Below are 23620 nucleotides of genomic sequence, written 5' to 3'. Positions count from 1 at the left end.
ACACTTTCATTTACCCAATTTGAACAGCATTAACTTCCACGCAAGTGTACGACAAGCCGCTCTCAATTTTAATGCTTAACATTTTGCTATCCAAAAGGGTTCGTTCTCTCAAACAGTCGCAGGTGCATTTTACGTAGATAATAAAGCCGTGAATATTCTGCGAAACGTTTAATGGCTCATTAACAGAAAAACAACGAAGTATTTAAGAGTCATTAGAAACAAAAATTAAAGCAGTCTACGGCTATTCTCGAGAAACAAAAAGTGAAATTAAGGTTACAGAGAGAATAATTTAAGAACAAATTATTAAACTAGATTAAAATAATTCAGTAGTAATGGAAAAACTCCAAGAACTGCGGAGTAATTTGATGAGGAAGAAGGGTAATTAATCAGATAAAAGAATTTGCAATGAGGCAAGTGAAGGCGGTTATAAAAGTTTTTTTTTTTTTTTTCCAAATAAGCCCTCTGAAATGGGAATCGATTTACATATTGATATAGATCGTAAAAGCTCTGCTGATATTCACTCTTCTTAAATAACACTACATATCTTAAGATAATACTTCACACATCTGAATGTGTGAAGCATTGACGCTTTACGAACGTTAATTGAAAGAAAATAAAAAAAAATTAGTTGCTTTCATTAGAGTGGAGGAGTAGGTTGAATGATTAACTGAAGCGCATACGTTCTTAAGAAGGTACAGCATTAAATTGGATGGGATTAAATAAAACAGATTATTGATTAAGAAAGGATATGGTAAGGACAGGATCGTAAACAATCAGGAAGGTGTTTCCTATTGAGTTTCTTGTACATTGGCACCCTTAATTGTTAGAATGACTATCAGAGCAGCCGATGTTCATGGATTATCGAGTGTATTAGTGGATGGATTATGTATGTTGAGTGACTTCCCACGATGAGTACTTAATAACAAATTTTATTGGATGATAAAGCTGCACTAGGATCCAAAAAAAGTTTATTAAATCTCCATTTAAATAAAATTAATTATTTCAGCTGTTTATTGAAGGTCTGAGATGGCTAGAAAAGTAAGGTCAGATGGATTATCTGATCTTAGTCCGCTCACAGTAAATATACGATTTTTTTTTACAACTATCGTACATTTAGTGGAACAAAATGTACGTACAGCAACATATGCAACTGAAATAAACGTTGACCTGAGCTAGAAAAGTGTTTATGAATATGTTGTCTTCGAAAGATTTCCGATGGCTGTCAGTCGTATTTTTCCATCAATTTTAGTAAAACTGTGGATTCCGAGGTGCATAGATGAACACCAGATGGCCGGCTTAGATTAAACATCGGCCTTGAAAGGCAAATTTCTTCATACCCACATAAATAATTCATTAAGTTCTTGTTGATATTTCGACCAAAAAAATAAAATCCACGTTGTTACAAATATTCCATATGTGGATAAGCAGCTGAACACCTGGGGTTAGTAGGTTGAACTCCGTGAAGTTTTCTTTAAAAACTGTAGGATTTATCCAAGCATAAAGACCGACTGTCTAGATTGCTCAGAATTATAACAACTTTCAAAAGTTATGAATTGAAATCGAAGAACTGCTAAACAAGTTTTTTTTTTTTTTTTCTCAGAATATGAAGCAATCTTAAAGCTTTAAAAATAAATATAAATCTTATATTAATATATCTTCACTTAGGTAATATATGACGAAGTCTGTCAATGACATGAAGACTAGTGCGATAACAGTGTTCTTTTCAAACAGAATATTAATTCTGGTTTAAATATAAACGGAAAAATGGAATTAAAAAAAAAAGACAAAAGAGTGCATGTGTTTAGTAACTTCAAATAGCAAGAGTAACTTCAACCTGCGATGATTTAAAAAGGAAACTTTTAACCAGTCAATGATATTATTCTACTGGAATAGTGAAAGTGGAGACAACCTTCTGACATAATTAGTGATCGACCAAATGTTACTTTCTCTTCGAACTGGATCCTCACATATCCACAAATTATCCCAGACAATTATCTCGAACTCATTCTGCAGGTTAAGATCGAGGCATTAAGCTGGATCAGTGGCGCACTCAGGATTTGATCTTGTGTGGGGAGTCGAGTTGAGTATACGATTTGAGAATACACACACTACGCAGAGCATAAGACCTATGACTGAGCATCTGCAGTGATCGTCAATGCATGATACCCGCGATCTTCTTTGGCCCAGCTCGGGCAAACGAACTAGCGCTCGGTCCAACCGAGCAATACTTCGTTCGCCTTGCGTTCACAGCGGCCGTGATTCCCGAGAGCTATAGGGTGTTCCCACCTTATGTGACCACTAATTCATAAGTAGTGTAGAAATAGAAGACACGACACAACATAAATTTAAAAAAAAAAAAAAATTTAATTAGGAAAAGATTTTTGGAAAATTTTCTAGTGTTTTTCCTTTTTTCTTTGGGGGGACAGACCCCCCCCTCTTTCTGGGTGCGCACACCGAGTTGGATAGTCGAGCTATAGTACATTGCATCAAAAATATCATTTTCCAATCGCATTCGGATTGCAAGAAATAAGGAGTTAGTGCGGGACAATAATAGATCCGTTTTTACCGTAATATCACCTGTTTACTCGGGTAGCTCACTATTTTTAAAGTAATGTTAGCTCATTGATGTCTATTTAAATCGAATATTGATCTGACATAAATAATTCTTCTCGTTGTAAGAATGAACTATAAGTGAAAAATAAATTCACAGCATTCAAACGAGTTTGTAAAAAATTGCATTTCGTTACAAATTTGGACATAAGATGAAATTTTTCACCACAAGATTGGATCAAGAAAATAAAAGAAAAAAAAAGACACTCCGAAAACAATCTGGAGACCAAAATACTGTGCAACATGTGGTAGAGTGTCTTGTGCAGATGAATCATCGAATACCAGTGACCTCCTGCGATGAACCCTGAGACTATGAAGGTATCACGTAATAACAAATCAAGCAGATGTCTGAATATTTAGCAAAGCGCTAAGGGCAGAACCTACGAGTATGTTTATCGACATTCCCAAGCTGACACAGCAAGCCCAAATACGTTTTATTTGTACGCCAATCCGCATCCAGTTTTAAATAAAAGAAAAAGCTGTGTGAGATTTAATCACTCTTGACAATACTGAATTTATCTGATTGCATGTGGGCATTAAAAAGAAATCTGTTTATTTTATAATTGAAATTTCGTTCCATCCTTTTACCCACCGGAAAGCCTGGATAATTTTGTAAACAACAAAACCAATTTAAACTTATTTAACCACCAGGGTTTGGAATTTATCTTTGGAAGAGTCGAAAATCCTTCAAGAATAAGAAGGCAGAAAATTAAGAAGTTACATCATTTATTATAATAAACGATTACCTCGACTGAGCACTAACAGATGGTCCCCTAGTTTTCGAAGTGTGCTTTTGATGAGCTGCGCTTCTGCTCGAAGTGTTCAGATAAACAGAAACCAGTCTGCTTACCCCTATCAATTTCAGCAACGGGATCTTCAGTTCACTCGACTGAGAATGAATTTACTGTAGTTTAATGGGAAAAGTTGCTCGAAAGAAACCGGCGCAAGAAATATACGACAAAGACATCAACGTCAAATTGATATGTACACAAATCGTACTGATGAAGAAAAAAAAAAAAAAAAAAAAAAAAAAATATATATATATATATATAGCTAAGCACTAGTAATGGACATTCCACCGAAATTAATTCGGCAGTCGCATTGGGATTACACAGATCACCGAAATGGAGTTTAACAAGCTGATTTTGTTAGAGACCACATCTTTGGATGAATATTTACGATTTATTATTATTATTTATTTATTTTAAAATAAAGAATAGATAAAACTTTCAGGTTGATAGCTAAGCAACGTGTCCATGAAAAGAAATATCCGTATGACAAATGTTTAATCTATCGCTCACATGTTTCGGGTGGTGCATCCAAACCTCCCTTAAAATCCCATACGATGTCCAGAGGAGAGCAATTCGACTCGCAGATGACTCACCTCATTCATTATAACTTCTATCTCGCAGACACACTGTCCATTCTATAGATATTTCAATGGTCATTGCTCCGCTGAAATGGCAACCATTATCCCTCCACTTTGTGTTTTTCCTGCTTTTCTTTCTATTTTATTCCATCTACCCGTGGACCTCTCCAACAGCCTTCAGCAAGGAGTATTTCCAAATATACGTCTTACATGGTTCAATTTAATACGTTCACGCTGTTTTGCGTGATTCCAGGGAATTTAGTAGGTGCAGCTTTTCTTAAGGGTGGCAAGACCTAGGTTCGATTCCCGTTCTAGGATACCAATAATCTTTATGGAGGCTTTTTAAATGAAGATGGATTAACAGTTCTCATAGGAAATTGCTATTCTTCTTGCTAAACAGGAAAAATAGGCGGAAGAATATATGCAATTAATCCACTAGCCCCTTAACTGTTTTGATCGTAGTTGTAAACAATCCAATCCTTTTAAAGGAACCATTTGAAAGTAGACATGCCATTGCAAATAAAATCTGAAAATAAGTAATAGCATTGAATAAGCGTCTAGAAGATACGAAGGTTCAGAGAAAAAAAAGTCAAAACTGACTCAAATTAATGTCAGGGAAATATCTTATGACACAACGACATTGTTGGAATCTCAACTCTTAAGAAAGAGTGTGAACACAGAATATGAATTCCTTTACAAAATAATAACGTTTTACTTCTATTCATGTCGAGGGATTGCGACACAAAACGTTCTTCAAAAGTTGCCTTAATTATGGTATTAAGTTCTTCCACAGACAAAAAGATTGCGGGGAGTAACCCGCAATCAGACGTTCGTGCAATCCAAACTCGGATTTGATATTCGTATTTAATTTTAAGTGCGCGGTTCGGGAAAGAAACTGATTCAGACCATCTGCGGAACTCGCAGCAAATCAAAGTTTGTAGAAATCAAGCTCGCATTACATTCTTGTACGGGATAAGACCGTATTAAATTTACATATTTAGATTACGGTGATATTCCGTTTACTTCCGCCATCGTTCTCTTCCTAAAACATGCCACTATTTTTTGCCGGTAATTTCACACTCAAGAAATACTCACGCAGCGTTTCTTCGTGCGTGAGCTTTCCCTACCCGCCTTCAGTCTAATTTTCTCAACGTGTTCACAGATGTCATTGGAGCAAATTCTTTCTTCCCCCACCTCCCCTCCCAAACCATTTCCAGCTGTTGCTTGATTGCTCTTTAAATTACGAAGCATCGCACACCGGTTTGTCTTTTCGTGTGTAATTTATTTTGCTTTTACAATAATTCTCTTTTATCCGAGAAGTAAAACACGATCATCCCATTTTAAAAATTAATCACGCCAACTTTGGGAAATAAAATTAAAAAGGTCTTTCGTATTTGTTTTGAAATTATTCAAATTACTCTTGTAAACCAACACAATTATGGCTTTATTTTAAATGATTTTCTGGCAATTGAGTATTCTCAACTTCTGCTTTGTACAGGATTCATGCGCTAATTAAGTCTTACAGAAGTTGTACTTTAAAATTGGTTTCAGACAAACAAAATGAGTATTACATGCTTTCAAAGGCTATGATTTCTAATATTTATTAGAACCTCAGTCACTTGGACTTTCGCCGATAAGATTCCAAGTAGCATTGAAACTATTCCCCAGCTAGTCCTTTTTTTTATGAATCATGATTAAACTAGCATCGCCCTTTATAAGTTTGAACCATGCAAGTTGTATCGACTGTTGAGATGATGCGAAACATCAGGACTGCTAGGCCAATAACGATCTGCTGGCAAATTTCATCTATTCTCTGGTTGGCTTATGCAAAATGAAAACAACTCCGCCCAATCAGCATTTCAGACGAAAACCATTCAACCTTCAGAAGAAAAGTCTAACTCGGTACCCTAGACAGGATGCAGCACCGAGTCAGCCTGCCTCACGGCGCGGTTTAATAAGCGCGCTCATTCAGCCATATTGCGGTAGGCGCCGTCGCTACGCTAACAATTCCTGTTAGCGTAGCTAGTGCGGAAGGAAGTTTTTCCAAGCTTAAACTGATTAATTATTTGCGAACAGCAATGACCTAAGAAAGATTGGTTGGATAGAGAAATAACCTAAGAAAGATAGAGGCAGACATAGCTTATAATTTACTTTAGAAGAGCTTATAAACAGTTTTATTGTGCAATATCTCCGTAGGGCAACATTTAATTAATATTATGTAATAAATTAAGTATGTGAATCTTTCAATGGAAACATCTCTACTATGGGAATACAGAGAGGTATAAGACAGGGTGACACAATATCTCCAAAATTATTCAGAGCCTAGAAGAATATTCAAACTTTTTGATTGGGAAAGGAAAGGTCTGAAGAGAAATGGAAGATATTTAAGCTCTTTACGCTTTGCAGATGACAATTATCTTTACTTCAACTGCGCATGAATTACAGACTCGTATCCATGAACTCCAAATTGCTAGCAAAAAAGCTGGCCTAAAGATAAACCTAAAGAAGACCCAAGATGTTCAATGGCTATGTCCAACCAGAAATAATAAAAATCAATAATGAGGAAATTAAACAAGATCATTGCATATACTTAGGACAACCGATATCAATGGAACAAAATATCATGGACAAAATTAAAAGATGCACGATGCTTGGGTGGAAAGCATTTGGAAGAAAATTACATTCAATATTCGAAAGCCAACTACCATTATGCCTAAAGAGAAAGGTTTTTAACCAGTGTATTCTTCCTATATTGACCTATAATGTGAAACATGGCATAAATGCAAAAGAAATCCAAAAATTAAGAACAGAATTTAGTATGGAAAGAAGTATGCTTGGATTCACAAGACTGGATCCCAAAAGTAATACGTGAATAAGAAATCAAACCAAAGTCTCTGATATCACAGGAAGAGTGAAACATCTGAAGTGGCAATGGGCTGGGCATATTGCTCGAAGACGAGATCAAGAATGGACAAAAGAAGTACCGCACTGGATTCCACGAGAGGAAAATAGCAACTGGAGATTTTCTTATAATCCATCAGGGCGATGTTTAATTGTTTGCCTCAGGGTGCGATCTAATCTGGCGACGGCCTTGGTCTAACTCATTTCACATTTTAATTGGGGAGCTGGACAAAAACAAGAATATACTTCCTGTTCATTATTAAATGAGTTAGATACTAAGAAATATTAATGCGTAACTAAGATATTGTAATTAATTACTCGATTTCAACTGCCATTTTTTTTTTAATCTCCCCAAGTTATCTTTCGCTAATGGTCAATTGATTTAATTTGTATTTAGGGTGACAGGCACTACTGTGTGACGTGAATGTTAATTTAAGAAAGTAATTAGAACATTATGGAAAGACTAGCGATCCCATCTTGATGAAAAATTGCACTGCTGCCTTTCCTCTAAAAGCTATAACATTAAACATGTCTGTTGTCGTCTCAGAATATAAAATTTTGTATAACTCTTCCCAGAGCACCAAGAAATATTACTTTTAGTCTGTTCCTTTAAGATATACGTAGCTTTCCTACCACAACATTTCACAAGATTTCTCCTTAAAATATTTCTGCAGACGTCTTTTCCCAAAGAAGACTGTCTCCGCTATGCTATCAACGAACTAGCGGGTCTTTTTCATGGTTAGTTTGTAAATAGTTTAAATATCCGTTACAATCATTTTTCAGCTGTGGAATGTCACGACAAAAATGCCTTTTTGAGCTTCCAGACACCATATTTTAAGATTATCTAATGCAGACTTGTGTTCTTATAACCTGAAATGGCAAAAGTTTTAATTCACCTCTTGCGTTTCATTCTCATGCACAATAAACAGATCAACATCTGTTGCAAAAAAAAAAGATCTTTGTTGGAGTGATTAATAAAATATTTCAAGATCTTGTCGTTTTCTTTTATAGTCTTCTGGAATGAGAGTATATAATGTACGCTAGAAGTTAATTGCCACCCTCCTGGATACTTTCAACAAAATAAAAAAAATACGGTGGACGTATCACTGTAAACAATGTATTTGGTATATCGAATGACATGTGCAACTTTGCAACAATGAAACTGTGATTGCTAGTTGTGACTAACAATATTGTTTTATTCGTTAGGAAAAAAAAAAAAAAAAAAAGAAAAAAGTAACCAACGTGCTTCAACAAGAATGAATGAAATGAACAGGTTTTACTAAGCTTTTTTTTTTCTTTTCAGTGAGTCGCTATTAGAAAGAATTGCCCAAATTCGCCCCATATAACAATACAACACTCCAGCGATTCAAGAGCAATTAAACGGTATATCAGGAAAACTGATACTTCCTCTGACATTTTGATACTTCTAAGTCATTTTATCAGATGACGTTATACTTGTACGATCCAGTCGCAGATTTCGTTTCTGAACTTACACACGGCAGTGAATTTGCATTCACTGAACTTACACATTTCCATATGTGGAACCATTTATCCCCCCCCCCCCCCCTCAACTTCAAAAACTGAACGTGAAGGCATTTCTAGCATTAACGCGTATTTAACATGCATCTTTTATATTTAAATCAAAGGCGATTTTTCCTTCCCCAATAAACAGGCAAATGACGCGTTTCCTTTCTCGCGACTGATCAAAATTTGTTTATTGAATTTAAATTAGGCACACAAAATTAATTCGTTGCTGAAAGCAGGCTAATGGTTGTCCAAAAACAGCTGTGAATAATTAGTATTATATATATTCCTTCTGCATTATTTCCTGTTTTTCCTTTTAAGATATTTCGAAGAAAACAAATTTTGTGCCTTCGAGATCTAAAAATTCTCCTCTCAATATTAATAGATGAGAAACGAATAAAAAAGTTTTCGCGATACATTTTCAGAAATTGATAAACTACGAATTATTCTTAAGGTCAAATATCCGATTACTGCTTTTCTAAATATTAAATTTAAATCAATGAAAGAGGAGAGCAAATTCTGATGCCGCCATTAGCATTTCACCGCTATTAATCATCGGGCCATTTATAAGAAATCCTGGAACTCTCACTCACACCAGTAAAGGCACGTTCTTACCACGTGTTGTCCCGTGATTTATTTTTGGTGATTTCATTTAGCTCTTGAATTACTCAGTTATTTTCATCTACAGGAGAAAATGGCTGATGCCAACTTTACATAGCACTGGGCATCTTTTCAATAATAAAAGACAAGCGTCTAATATAAAAAGGGAAGGCGATTCTGGAACTATCTTACATTCGTCAACGAAATACTAAATCGATGATATACTGAATTTAATCATTCAAATGTATCGTTTAAAGCATTTATGTACTTAACTTAGTTTCCTAAAACTTGTACAATTATTTATATCAAATTTAGTTATTTTTAATATATATAACAAAAAAAAATGTTTTCTTAAAATATAAAAGTATTCTTAAAAATTCAAAAACACCTTTATTTTAATTAAATGATTTTTCCTAAATTTTATGTAAAAATACAGCAGGTGACTGGGATAAGAATAGCCCACTGTAGCCCATGCATGTCGTAAGAGGCGACTAAAATGGGACGCTGAGTTTCGCTCTCTTAGGGTTCTTCCGGAATTGTGCTCCCGGTGAGGAGGGGGGGGGGGGCGGTTGCTCTGAGAGAGAGCATTTTGAGTTTCTGGAGATGTTCTCCGGCGTGGCCCGTGAGGGGCCTTCTCGGTGGATGCCTTTCTCAAGAATATGAGCGATTCTACTCAGTGGTGGGGGAGGGCCCGTCACTGAGTGGAACCAATGACGAGTTGGACAATCTTTCGGCCACTCGTAGGGAGTGGTCCGGGGGATCGTCTTAATTTTTAAAGAGGGCTTTACTTACATATCAGCCCATGCATGTTGTACAAGGCGACTAAATGGGTAATGACAATGATGTAGCCAATGAAGTTTGTGGTATTATTGAGCTACAGTATATAAGCTCTGATCATGACAAGAGGGTAACAGCAATAACCCAGCCTCAGTTTTAACTGAGGCTGGGTTATTGCTGTTACCCTCTTGTCATGATCAGAGCTTATATACTGTAGCTCAATAATACCACAATTCATAGATTTTCTCAATCAGATGATGGCCTAAAGAGTCAAGGACTCAGTCCATCTACACACCCCTCCCCCAAAAAAGGCATTTTTGTCTACAGCAGAAAATATTGCGAGTGATTATTAAAAATCATAATTTTAATCCTCATATCATTCGCGTGGATTAGATCCAAGTCAGTGAACCAAATAACCTGATGCATCAATACTTCCATAATAGTTTTATATTTAATATACTTGGTAAGTGTAAGATATAATGACCACTTCGAATAGTTTGTTATGTAGCATTATTTTCATAGGTCATTTCTAAAGTTACCGACAATTTGTTATTTGATCGAGGGTTATTAAACTGATTCGTATTGCCTTTCGAAATTGGCGAAAACGTTGTTATATGTTGATATCCATCAAATACGAAACTGCAATTATTTTCTGAAGCAGATTTCCGTATTAATTACTGCGCTACACAACGGATGTATTGACTCATTGTCGAAAGTTAGTTTTGTTTTTTGATTACCTGGAAATTGGAAGATAACATTCAAGCTAATACAGGCCCTCTAGTGAGCCTAAATATTAAATATTAATATTTAATATTTAGTATTAAATATTAATATATAAAATTTTATATTTACTAATATAAAAATATTAGTAAATATTTTTCGGGGCACACACGCGCCCCGAAAAATATTTACTAATGTACTCACTCATGTTTCAGCACTAAAAGATTTAAGTTATTGTGAATGAATATTTCCTAATCACATGCAATCAGTCAAGTTGAGTAAAGGCCTTGACAAAAAGGACGTAAATTTTCCAGATGTAAGATGGCGGCTGTTCTAAATATATTCGCATCATAAAGGAATATGGGTAGATTACGACAGGTACTTTGGAATCACTTTTTTTTTGTATTTATTTCACACATTCTTATTTCTGGAGATACCGTCTATGCTTCAAATTTATTGATCAAAATATTATATATGTGATAAGCAATAATTTCGTCCTGGATTTTAATTTTTGACGAGAATGCAACACCACAAAGAAAGTGGGTGATATTGCGCACGCGCAAAACAAGCATCTGTAGAGATGGCCACCTTGATATCTACATCTCGATTCATAATTCATGTCTCCCCTCCAGTCCATGAAAAATCTCTTCCGAATTAATTTGATACAAATCTCTGAACTATCTTCTTTTTCCTATTCACCTGGCTCTGTAGACATCAGTTTGTTCTCGTATTCATCTCACTCATTCTTCACTGGATTCTCTCTCTAAAATCTAATCTCCAGTTTGTTTGAAAATTAATGGGAGATTTGTGCGGTATTACTAGGTCTTTATACAGTGGAAAGCACAACCCTCATTACCATAAACTATTGGGGTTTCCGCTGCATAAAACCTATGCCACATTTAATAAGCATATGCGTAATTTATTTATTCGTATGGCGTTCCCTCCCTTTTCTCCCCGTGCCTATTGGGGGGTTAAGTATTTATGGCTGTAGATTCGTGTGTGTGTTCACGGGGCCGATTTGCCTGCTTGCGGGATGAAAAACCCCAGATAAACTGGGGAAAAAATCCTGCTGTGCACGCCCAAGACCGACTAACTTGGCTATGGCTGAGGAAGATCCGGGAAGTGTCCTAGGTTCGACGGGAATCGAACCTAGGACACTCCTTCCCCAGGCATATGGTTGCGAAGCGCAAAGCCACTACGCTAACCACGCGGACAGCATATGTGTAATAAATGATCGAAACCAAGGATATTCGATTATTAATTAATTTGGGCTATATATCAGTTTTTTTTTTTTTTTTTTTTTTTTTTTTTTTTTTTTTTTAAGAGAGAGAGAGAGTAACATCATTGCTTTAAAAAAAGTTATTTTTTTCCCTAATCCACGGACTTAACACGAAAGCATTCGGAATTAACTTTTAATTCATTATTGCAAGATTTGTTTTTCCGATGCAGAAAATATTTATTTGTTCGTACATTAAATGTAAGCCTAGTTTCATTTTAAACTATGCAGTGTACGTGCAACCTTCCTAGATTTCCCAAGTTATGTTTTATGACTCCGAAAGAAAGCAATAGAATCAGGACGTGATAGCACAACTGAGACTTCTGCTCCACTACGATGAGAAATATCTGGAACTTTGCCATAAGAAATGATTTCTCTTTGTTAGTTAGGAGAACCTCGACATAAATGATTCAAGTATGTGTGTTTATAAATATAGAAGTTCTCTCCATAAATACGTAATGATTTCATAAAAAAAGGGGGGAAGACTATGATTTTACTTATATTTTATGATGTTTCAGTATAATTTAATTTCTTCACTATTATTCCTAATTGTTGTTACTCTGATTGTTAATATTCAAATTGACAATTATAGATAACAATGAACATTTTAGACAGTCTCTTCGTAGAGATAATCTCGTCCTAATTGCATGCAAGCTATTACTTAGTGCCTTTAACGCTTAGGAATTAGTTTTTAGAAGGGATTTAAAACTAACTGGGATTATATATTTCAAATATATTTCCGATAATTAGATTTAGCTAATAAGTATCCTGTTCATTATTTTTTATATCGATATTTAATCTGCTTATTATTTTTAATTCATAATTATTGTTGCTATTACTGTGGATGATATTTGTAAGAAGGCATCATTACATTATTTTTTTTAGGATTACAGCCATGCATAAAACTAGGCATCTCATCATTTAATTATCTAAAGATAAGTTTATAATTAGATAAGACTGCTTCTTGAAATTAAAGTAAATGAAGAAAGACAAATATGTACACATATTAGGCTATCTGGGTAAATCATTAATGCCATTAGCTTTAATTAAATGAAACTGATGAGGTTTTTAGTGTGTTATGAAATCAGTAGTTTGGCAATGAGTTCGTCCAATTAAGGACTTTTTTGTCGTATTAATTTGTTGCCGAGCGTCAAGCTTGTTTTTAAGTTAATATTTTAAACTGTATATATATTTATACGTGTGTGTGTGTGTGTGTGTGTGTGTGTGTGTGTGTGTGTGTAATTGAAGAAAGAATAATTGCTGAACCAATGAACTTTAATCAGAAAATAAATTCGCCGATTTAATGCTTCTCCTCTCCCTTTCTTGAGATAAAGACAATCCACTACAGGAAATTTTTCGCTAAGGGTTTATCGTTATTTTATCCACCTCACATGCAGCGCCTCTGTATTACACTCGGAAAAGAATGCGATATCTGTTCTTAGGTTAAAAAGCTTTAGTTCAAATCCCGTATAGAATACAAGAAGCCGTTTATAATAGTTTTCATTTTATTCTGATATGGAATTGGTCGGTTTTTCCCCGTCTGTAACAAGCAAAAAGGAAAATCAGTCTTTAACTACCAAATAAATATAATACATTGGCCTCACAGTCATAGTTGAGCTGTAATTCCAACATAATTCGACAAGAAAATTGGCTGGCGATTGATTATTGACCTGTTAGCTGCTGTAAATTATTTAGTTGCCTATTGCGATCGCTCATCCCCAGATGTGAAACTGGATGATTGTCTGTTATTGAAGATATTCATGCCAAAAGTTTTTCGACTCGTTTTTACATGAATTGGGGTGTATTCAAGTAAGACCTCTCTAAAAATTAGACGATCCCGAAAGATCGCCCAATTCATCTTTGTTCCACTCAATGGAACTACGGTTTAAAATCGTCATTCATGAAAAATGATGGCATCGAAAAAAAAAAAAATCTTTATTTCAAGCCAGTTTCATTGACACACCATCTATAAGGTAACTATATCCAAAGAAACCGGCGGTATGACTTAAGTGCTCACCCCGTCACCAAGAAGAACTTCTCAGCGTTGGCTCTACCCAGTGGCAGGCTCACCCCACCGCCAGGCAGAGCCATAATCTCAGCGGTGGCTCTACTCAGAGACAGGCGAAAACCTACCCCAAGTAGAGCCTCTCATATCCAGCATAGAGTGTGCAAGTTACGATTCCGTCTCCAGATATCACACCGAACCATCCGTTGTTATACCTCGCCCCTTAACCGAATTATCCTTTCTAGCCCCTGTCCACCAATACCAATATTTTTGTGTTTCCCCTGACAAACGCCATGGTACAGCATTAGAGATCTATACTCAGATTGCGCTCTTGTACTCAGTGATTTCTTTTAAGGACGGCAACGTTTACTTCCACACATTCCCAAACGGAAATATATATGTTGTGTTGCAAGTCAATAAATACATAACTGATATTTATGTCATAAGTCACTACATAACTAATGCAAGTCAGTACAAAACTAAAAAAACTAGTTCTTATAGTTCTTATAAGAACTGGGCGATGGACTGAGTCCTTGACTCTTTATCCCGTCATCTGAATGAAGAAAATCTGTGGATGGGGTGTTATTGAGCTAAAAAGCTCTAGTCATGACTGGGTAACGGCAATAGCCGAACCTCAGTTAAAACTTCATTGGCTACAGCATTGCCATTTGTTACCCGGGAAGTCCTAAAAAGGACTTATCGAATTCTCCTTCCTATCTTCTCCTACAACCCTAAAAAAAAAACTACACACAAACTTTTTAAGTTATATAAAAAAAATGCAAGTTATTTAAGGGTGTATTGTATATTTTTAAGTTTTATTAAGAATATTAAAATAGTCTTTAATATTAAATCAATTTTAATTGATATGTTTAGGTTACAGTAAACTTATATAGATTTATTTAAAAAAGTTAGTATATAAAATTCGAAAAACAGCAAATATTCTTTTCTTATGTCAGTACACCCAGAATCAACTTATTTGAAAGCACGCACCTTATACACCGATTTCAAACCATAAAATAAAATAATTCACTTAGTTTTTCCAGAAATAAATAAGGTTTTTGTCCCCTTAATATCAACACGATTAAACTACGGTTTAAAATCGTCATTCATGAAAAAAGATGGCATCGAAAAAAAAAAAAAAATCTTTATTTCAAGCCAGTTTCATTGATACACCATCTATAAGGTAACTATATCCAAAGAAACCGGCGGTATGACTTAAGTGCGTTATCAAAAGTAGTTTCGGACTTCACAAATTCTCCGTTTCGATTAAATGTAAGAGAATTATCTATTGAGCCCTATACATTGTGCAAACGAAATCCCACGGCTAAAGTAGATTTCTTTTGGTTTCAAATGACGTCTATTTCCTGCCTTTCCCCATCCTATGCTAGATAGGTCACAAGTAATGGTTCGTCCTTTACTGTAAGTCAATCAACTACTGGACATTTCAGAGCTGTTTTAGCCAAGTCATGTTTCAGAATCTAATCTCCCGAATCGCTTACAGAAAAATAGGATAAGAATTGTAGGGCGTCTTTGCTGATCTGTCGGACCTTTTATTTAAAGATTGTGTTCATTCAGCAGATATTAGGCAGTTTTTTGGCGACTAAACCACCAGTGTTCAGAGAAGGGGGAAAAAAAAGAGCGAGACAACGGCAGTGACAGCGAAAATGGGAATACAATGAGATCAACTTGTCTAAGGAATTCTTTAAAAAGACAGTCCTTCCCAGTTTGGAACATCGTTAACATTTAGAATACGTATTTTCAAAAATGTCCTTGTAGAATATACATACATTATATTACAAAAAATTAAAAATCTTTTTAATTTTTAATTAAAAATCCAAGTAGGTTTTGAAGTATGTTAGCAGGTTTGAACAATGTAGAATTACATTACACATCCGCAGAACGTTACTGTCTATAAGGGTGAAGCATCTTGCTTTTAATCCCTGCTTTCTATAGGTTACTGTGTAGGGAAAAATTTATGAGCTACGTGCTCAGCCAGAGTTGAGCAAGTTATAGATCTTGAAAGAGAACTAGAATGGCCTTAGGTCGTCTATATTTGCATAATTCCGATTCATCATAATTTGCTGCTTGTTGGACTAATTCATTTGGGTGTGAGGAACGATTTGAGAAGTACTTTACTGCAAAAGATTGCAGGAAAGAGTAGGTATAAGGGATATTTGTGTCTCGATGAAGTTGAACATTTCTGATGTACCATGGTACATCAGAAATGTTCAACTTCATCAGAAATGTACCATAGTGCATTTAAGATCATGCGTAAGCAATTGTTTTGCAGTCTTTGCAGTTTAAGGATATTTGAGCTTGAAGTATGGCTCCAGGCGGGGGAAGCATAAGTGATAATGGGACGAATTATCAACTGGTAGAGGAGCAATTTGATTTTAATATCTGGTTTGCTGTGCCTATTGATAAGAGAATAGAGCTGAGTGATAACTTTTGATGCCTTTGCACGTAAGGATTTTGTATGCGGACTGAAGGTTAGTTTTCTAACTAGCAGTACGCCGAGATATTTGGGTTCTGTTTTCCAGGGAATCTTGATGTTAAATAGAAAGATGTCTTCTTTGGGAGATGTTGAATTTTTTGTGCACAGAAGAGCACTGCTTTTTTGAGGATTTACTTGCAGTCTCCAAAATGGAGAACCAGTATTCCAGTTTCAGCAGGTTATCTTGTAGTTTCTTTGTAATAAAATGCGGTTCAAGAGATCTGGCCAGTATTGCTGTATCGTCAACATAGAGAGCAATGATAGATGACATCGGGTTATACAGTATGTCCGCGATGTAAATCGATTAAAGTATCGGCGCCAGGAGGGATCCTTGAGGCACTCCAGCCAAGTTCCGCCGCTGGGTAGATACCGCCCCATTTAGTTTAACTTGCATGCGTCTTCCAGAAAGAAAGGACTTGATGAGGTGGATCAGATCCAGTGGAATGCCGATTAAAATCAGCTTGTATACACATCTTCTTAAAGTCCTTATAAAGACTGGCTTAAAGGAGCAAAGCAAGAATGCTTTTCATCTTCCCCGTTATCTGTAGAGATAAGGTGTTATTGAGCTATTAAAGCTCTGATCATGGCAGGAGGGTAACACCAATGGCCGAGCCTCAGAACTTCATTGGCTACAGCATTGCTATCCATTACCCTCCAAGGGTATTAATCACCGCATCTCACGGTCGATTCTCCTCACTCTCATTTTCCATACACATCTTATTATATCCTTATAAGGACTGGCTTAAAGGGGCGAAGCAAGAATGCTGTTCATCTACCCCGTTATCTGTAGAGGACAGTGTAGGGATAATGTGTTATTGAGCTATTAAAGCTCTGATCATCATGGCAGGAGGGTAACAGCAATAGCCGAGCCTCAGGACTTCATTGGCTACAGCATTGCCATCCCTCCAAGGGTATTGGATTGAATGGATCAACCTCCCATCTTCAAAATTCAGAAAGATTTCTAAAGTAATTTATATATAATTATTATTTTGGTGTATAATAGATTTTAGTATTATTTATTAAAAATTTTAATACAGTTAAAATCATTATTTTACCACAAAATTTATAAATTTTAACCATTTATTAAATATGATTTTTTTTTTAAATTTATCAAAAATCAGCAAGAAATCCTTTGAGTATTATAACTATAAGTATTGCGCCAAAACAATTTCCATCTGAACGAAAAAAAAATAATAAAATACGTTCTTTTACAGTTACAGCAACTTCTAGCATTCCTTTTTCTTCTGTATTTCCATTAACGGCTCATAAAATTTAAAACCTGGTTTAGTCTTCAGCTTCAAGAAACATTAAGGTCGTTTGTTGTGAAAAACGCGAGTTTCTCTGCTCAGAATAACAATTGATCTCGAACGCCATCAACAAAAGAAAACAACTGATTGTTTCAAGGAATTCCAAGTTTACATTCACCAGACGATGGCTTTGTTATTGTAGTTTGTTGCTGAACATATGTGAAACTTAAAATGAGTTGAGCCGATTGGGAGAAAGAAAAAAAAAAAAAAGGTGTCAAGTAATTCTAGCAGATATTGCTGATGAGAATATTTTTTCAAAACTTTACTTGAAAGAAAATTATTTTTCGTTGATAACTGTTGTCGTTACGAAAAGAAATCATAGTAAAAAAATAATTGGAAATAAAAAAGCCTTTTTTTTGCAATTTCTAACCCAGAATTATACCTTGGGTGCTCAGTTATGTACCATATGTCTACATATGGATGTTTTTTGCTTGCATTTCAAGAAAGATTCACAGTCGAAAAAGTCTAATAATCCGCGACATTACTAGCTTGTGATTCACAGCGAACTATTCCACAAGCCTTCTATTTCGCAGTGGATTATGTAAAATTTCCAGGAAGTAACCATAACGCGATGATTGTACAGTAATGGAAGAACTTCGTCGACACGGTTGATATTCTAGATGGGGATTTTGTTGAAATATTATCTCAGTGACATTTCTTTAAGAAAGAAAATATGATGGCAAAAGGCGGTATTTTAAGCGTTGTGTTTGTTTTAAAATGACATTAAAATCATTACTTAAAAACAACAGAAAATAACTATTTGAGAATTAAATCGGAATCCTACTTTGTGTTTGTCCACGTGCAGTGAAGTCATTCCCGGATCGAACAGCAGCCCTGTTGGCTCAATATCGACAGGCGATTGCCTTCTTCCTCGGTTACATAGCCTCCACTCAGGGTTCAACAGTCCCCAGTAATCAGGACCTGAAAGAGTGAAATAATGAGTATGGAGAGAAACAATTGGGGGGGGGGGGGGAGTCTTTAATTTAAAAGCTGAAAGCGTAGACTAAGGAGAGATGCACAAAGTGTGGAAAATTTTAAAACAAAGATCAAATATGTATTTTTCAGTGTTTTCAGACTTAAGATTCATAGCGAATAAAGAGAAATTCAGTTGTCTTTTAAATTTTACGTGCTGTCAGTACCACTTTGAATAGCTCGCCATTAGGAACAGGAGAAAGTTCACGTTGGAATTACCACAACAAATCTCATTACGGCGAGTCTTTCGCTACCGTGTGTCAAAAAGAAATAAGCAGTCTTGACAACGCTACATTTCCTTCATTGTTAATTCAACATTTTTCTTTAGCACGGTAACCAACTCCGCATCTGCCTGCTTTTTCTAATGACTTTGGTTTTTCTAGGGGAAAAAAAAAAGGAAACGGACTTTAAGAATTAATGAAATTATTGGTTTCTTTCGAAACACCGAACCAATTAATACTATCTTCTCTTCGTTATCTTTCTTGGGCATCTATATATAATTCTTAAGACTGGAACAGAAACTGAAGATAAATAATCGTGTCTATGGTGGTAGAGAAGTTATTTGAAAGCTTATAAGCTGTAGGGTTGAGGATTTTCTTTCTTTCTTTATAAAGTAGTTCAGAAAAGTTCCGCAGTAAAACTAAGAATAGCACAAACGATGGATGTTCGGAATCTCTCGTAACAGACAGAAAATCAGATGATATTTCTACTGAGAATTGATTTGTTTTTACAGACAGCATGCGATACGCTTTAAACAAAGAAACTTCTCTTCACTAAAAGTCACTTTTTGCAGTCTCCGTAAATAAAGTTTTGGGTCAAATAGTGGAGAAGATCGACGTATCGCATAGAGTTGGCCTTGCGTGTTCGCCTACAGTACGTGGCTTTTAGCAGGGCCAAATCGGCCGATGTGCGTGTGAAGAGTGTCCAAATGCATTTCCAAGTGCGTTTGGACATTAGTGAAATCCAAGCGAAATTTAAAAGTTGATTCTACTATTTATAAAAAAAAAAGTTTTCGCTGATGTTCTGTTTTTAAACAGAACATCACCGAAAATCAAAGATGTAATCGTTTTTTTTTTTTGTTTTTTTTTGGGGGGGGGGGGGTCAATCCCTTGTTGAATAAGAAAATACTTTCAAGCACTTATCACATTCATAATGCAGATATGACACGGTTCCGAAATGCAGCTTACAAATAATGCAAAAAAATGTTGCATTGATGTATAGCGATTTCTTCGCTCTATCATTTTTTCTATATAAATACTAATTAATGTTTCATGGAATAATTGCTGTGAAAAGATTCTATTACTGTGGAAATTCAAAGTAACATACAGACTAGAATAAAATTATAATGCATTTATAAGGTTTCCAGACGTCACCCCCCCCCTTATGCTCAATAAGTCTACATTTGATACTTTTTTACAGGCGTAGAGACCTCTATTATATAGAAGTAGGTCGGACGTAAGTCGATACATTAAATCAGAGTTATAGCGGTTATGTCCCTAATCCCTATAACTCTGATTAAATAAGTAAACAGTCATTTTAATTTTTAAAACTTATGAAACTGTACTGTAGTTACTGTCACTATAAAAGAGGCAAATAATCACAGTTTCGTTACCTTCCTTATGTGAAGGACCAGGTGGCTGCAGCTTTTCTGGTGTAACCTTTGTTTTTTGATGAAAATGTCCAATGTGCTTTGCTTATTCCTCTTCTTTTCATCATAAATTTGTTCATAGCAAGCGAACGCATCATCATGTACTTTTCTTTCTATTATTAAGTAGCGTTCAACATTGGGGGGAAACATGTCTTCAGCCATTCTGAGAACATCGCTAGCTGCAGAGAACATTTCTGCAAGACCATTCAACTGTGAATCGTTTAACTACCTTCTCCTTGTTTCTCTTCCTTCCTCTTCTGCAACACGTTGTTTCTCCAGTTCGTCAATTCTTCGTTAGTCAACTCTTCAGGGGCACTTCCTATGCGTTGAACTATGTTGTCATCATTCGCTTCGACATTCAGGTTAGCCCACTATTTCTTCACTCAATTTACAAAGGTTTTCATTTTTTTCAAAACTTCCAAAATCATGCATAAACCTTTTTAATGTCTTTTTTCATATGCCACTGTTTTTACAGGAGTAGAGACCTCTGAAGTGATCCTCTGATAGAGGCCACGAAGTGATCTCTCAATGTATGAACATTGAGAGATCACTTCGTCCCGAACTACGGTAATATTTTTAATAGCATGATAAATATCGAATGCTTTGCACAATTGATTGAGAGTCTGATCATTTCCTTCAGTGGCAGAAGTGGCTTGTGAAAAGGTTTTCCGCAGATAATAAGCTTAAACACTGCAAGAACTTCCTGATCCATCTGTTGAATCAATGAAGTAGTGTTTGGAGGGAGAAACATGCCCTTGAACTTGGTGAAGATCGCCGATATAAGGTGGATGACCTGGAGCATTACCTAGAATTGATAAAATTTTAAATTCTAAATTTTTTTCCACACAACAGCTTTCCATTTCACTCGCATAACAGTTGATATAAATAAATTATATCCTCAAATAATTTTGAAGTCATCCAAGACTTTTTATTGCTCCGATAATGAACTGGAACAGTATACTTCGTAATGTTTTTGAAGACTCGTGGATTCTCATTGTGCCATATCGCGAATGGTTTCAGTTTATATCCAGCCACATTACTCTTAACAGAATCGTAATACTGGCATTAAAAGTTTGAAACTAGGTATAGATTTTAGCAGCTTTTTGTGGGCTCAGAGATTTTTTTCCCAAAACAGGAGGTCTCATCCATATTAAATATTTGCTGTGGCAAATAATTTTCCCCCTCAATAATTTCTCCACAAACTCCTTGGCAGGCTTCTCATCGTCACTTGGGGATTCACCATACATTTTCACATTATGCAGCGCAAAATTTTGCTTGAATCTCATGAATCAACTGTTCGTAATCGGTTCCTACTTTCTCCTTCAACTTGTTGAAGAGACTTAGTGACCATATGACTCTATAGTCATAGTGCTAAGGGATGTGCGCTATTGGTTCAAGTCCTCTATCATGATGCAAGCAGCTTTTCCATATCACCGATAGGACCTTGTCGTTGCTTCGTCACTATCGTCGATTTAATGGAAGCAGATACTTTCACAACCTCTACGATTTTATCCATATTTTTCAAAATGGTCGTCACTGTAGAACGAGACCATCCGAAGTCATATGCGATCACATTGACGAACTTACCAGCTTCGCGTTGCTTTATAACTTGCAACTTCGTTTCAAGATCAATTGCTTGCCTCTTTTTCTATGATTCTTCACTAGGTTTTTTGATTAGGCGTGTAGGGGTCATGTTGCAAAAACATCGCGAAATACTTAACGATAAATACCCAACCTATTTCTCAAACACAAAATCAACAGAGGAACTGTTAAAGACACGTGCCGATTGAAGTTATCACTGAATGTTACAGCAGTATATATATATATATATATATATAAAATTTGATTTGATGTTAAATAAAATTTGATTTTCATAACACTTATTAATGTTGTACTTAAAAAGAAAAGCAAAACACATCTGGCATTTATAAGTGTCTTAAAAATTACTGAACGGTTTCATTTTTGCATCGTGTATGATCTAAACTATAAAGTGGTTGTCCTGTCACAAGCTATCTTCCATACATTAAATGTATCACCATTTAAACAACAAAAAAAAAATAATTTTCGCGTACTGCTAGTTACGTGTCTTACACATCACGTAACATACAACTCGAGTAGCAAATTTAGTTTTCCCATTTATTTTTGTACAAATGCTTCCAATAAAAGCATTCAATGTGCGAGTTAAGTACGTTTTTTTCAAGCAATAAAAGTTTAATCCGTTAACAAGGAGTATTTCAGAATTTTGTTGCGTGTTTTGTCTCCTTCTGGTAACGGTATTAATTAACAGGATTCGGCCACACCCTTTTAGACATTACTGAACCACCACATTGTAATTGAACTGACATAGTATTGCAATCACGTCACTTGAAGACGCGAAACTACATCACGCAATCTTCAGATTTTAAGAAAGGACGCAGTCTTGAATTTTTTACTTGGATTCAATTTAAATCGGGAGTTTTCATTGCCGAAATCCGACTACACGTGATATTCACGCTTACAGCTGAAATTACTTGAACTAGATTTCTTTAATGCGGGGGAAGTTAATTTCGCACATACTGGAAAGCCTTTGAAACTCAGATTTGTTAAGCCTAACTCAGCCGCTTGACATCAGTCCGTGTGTACAGGACGGAAATGAACTACATCAGAGGTTGACAACCCACTGCTGTGTGGCATTCTGAAATGACTTTTGTCTGCTGTGATCGTCGTCTAGAGGACCCCCTATGAGGTGTATCTCGTTTGTAATTGTGTCTTGTCTGCTACACTTCCTTTTCCGTGTCTGGGTCTTCACCGTGCAATCAATGTAGTCCATCGGTTATCGTAGTTTCCTGTCAGGTGTCCCTCCCACTACCAATTTAACCTTTATCGCTACATCGGTAACTTTATTTCTTCGTCTTTCCTTTGTTTTACAGCGAGTTCATAATCTCTTGATTCAGAAAGTTTCTTCATCTAAGACGACTCTTGTTCTTAAGGTTAGAATGATTGAGCTTTTTTTTTTTTTTTTTAACTTCTCAAATAACCACTGATTTCTGGGATGAAGAAATTTAAGAATTGTTTTAGTTCCGTGTTCATGCATCTTACTCGATTTTTTTCCCTTCGTCTTTAATGTAGCACTAATTTGACAAAGCTCCTATTAAATGTATTACTGCACTCGAATCCGAGTTCTATTTCAGACATACATCGATAATGGCAAATGAATTTCACTAATCTTCGAGCATGTACAGTATGTTTTTAAACCATTATCTATGTAGGCAGACAATTTAATAAAATTATAGTAGTTGTATTGCCTAGAAATAATTCTGAACCAGAAACATTCTTGTTTCAGGTAGTCCAAAGCTATGATAATGAAATTCCAATCTCATTCTGTGCTGTAGTTGAAAATGCTGATTTTTAGCGGTATTCTGTAGAACTACTATAATT

At 35.6% G+C, this 23620-nt stretch overlaps 1 protein-coding gene across 1 annotated transcript in view; it reads right to left on the bottom strand.

The window, feature by feature from the left end:
• The window catches only part of LOC150104248 (carbonic anhydrase-related protein 10-like), a 185663-nt gene that overhangs the window by 50677 nt on the left and 111366 nt on the right, over positions 1-23620 (bottom strand). The window contains exon 3 of the mRNA XM_090396435.1: positions 18368-18504. Within this exon, the coding sequence (XP_090252561.1) occupies positions 18368-18504 (137 nt within the window). The remainder of the gene's footprint in view (positions 1-18367; positions 18505-23620) is intronic.

The sequence above is a fragment of the Typopeltis vanoorti genome, chromosome 8, assembly GCF_054136105.1.
Source record: "Typopeltis vanoorti isolate ZY-2024b chromosome 8, IOZ_Tvanoo_1.0, whole genome shotgun sequence".
Lineage (NCBI taxonomy): Eukaryota > Metazoa > Arthropoda > Arachnida > Uropygi > Thelyphonidae > Typopeltis > Typopeltis vanoorti.
The sequence above is the reverse complement of the archived record's forward strand: the minus strand, read 5'-3'. Positions and strand labels throughout refer to the sequence as shown.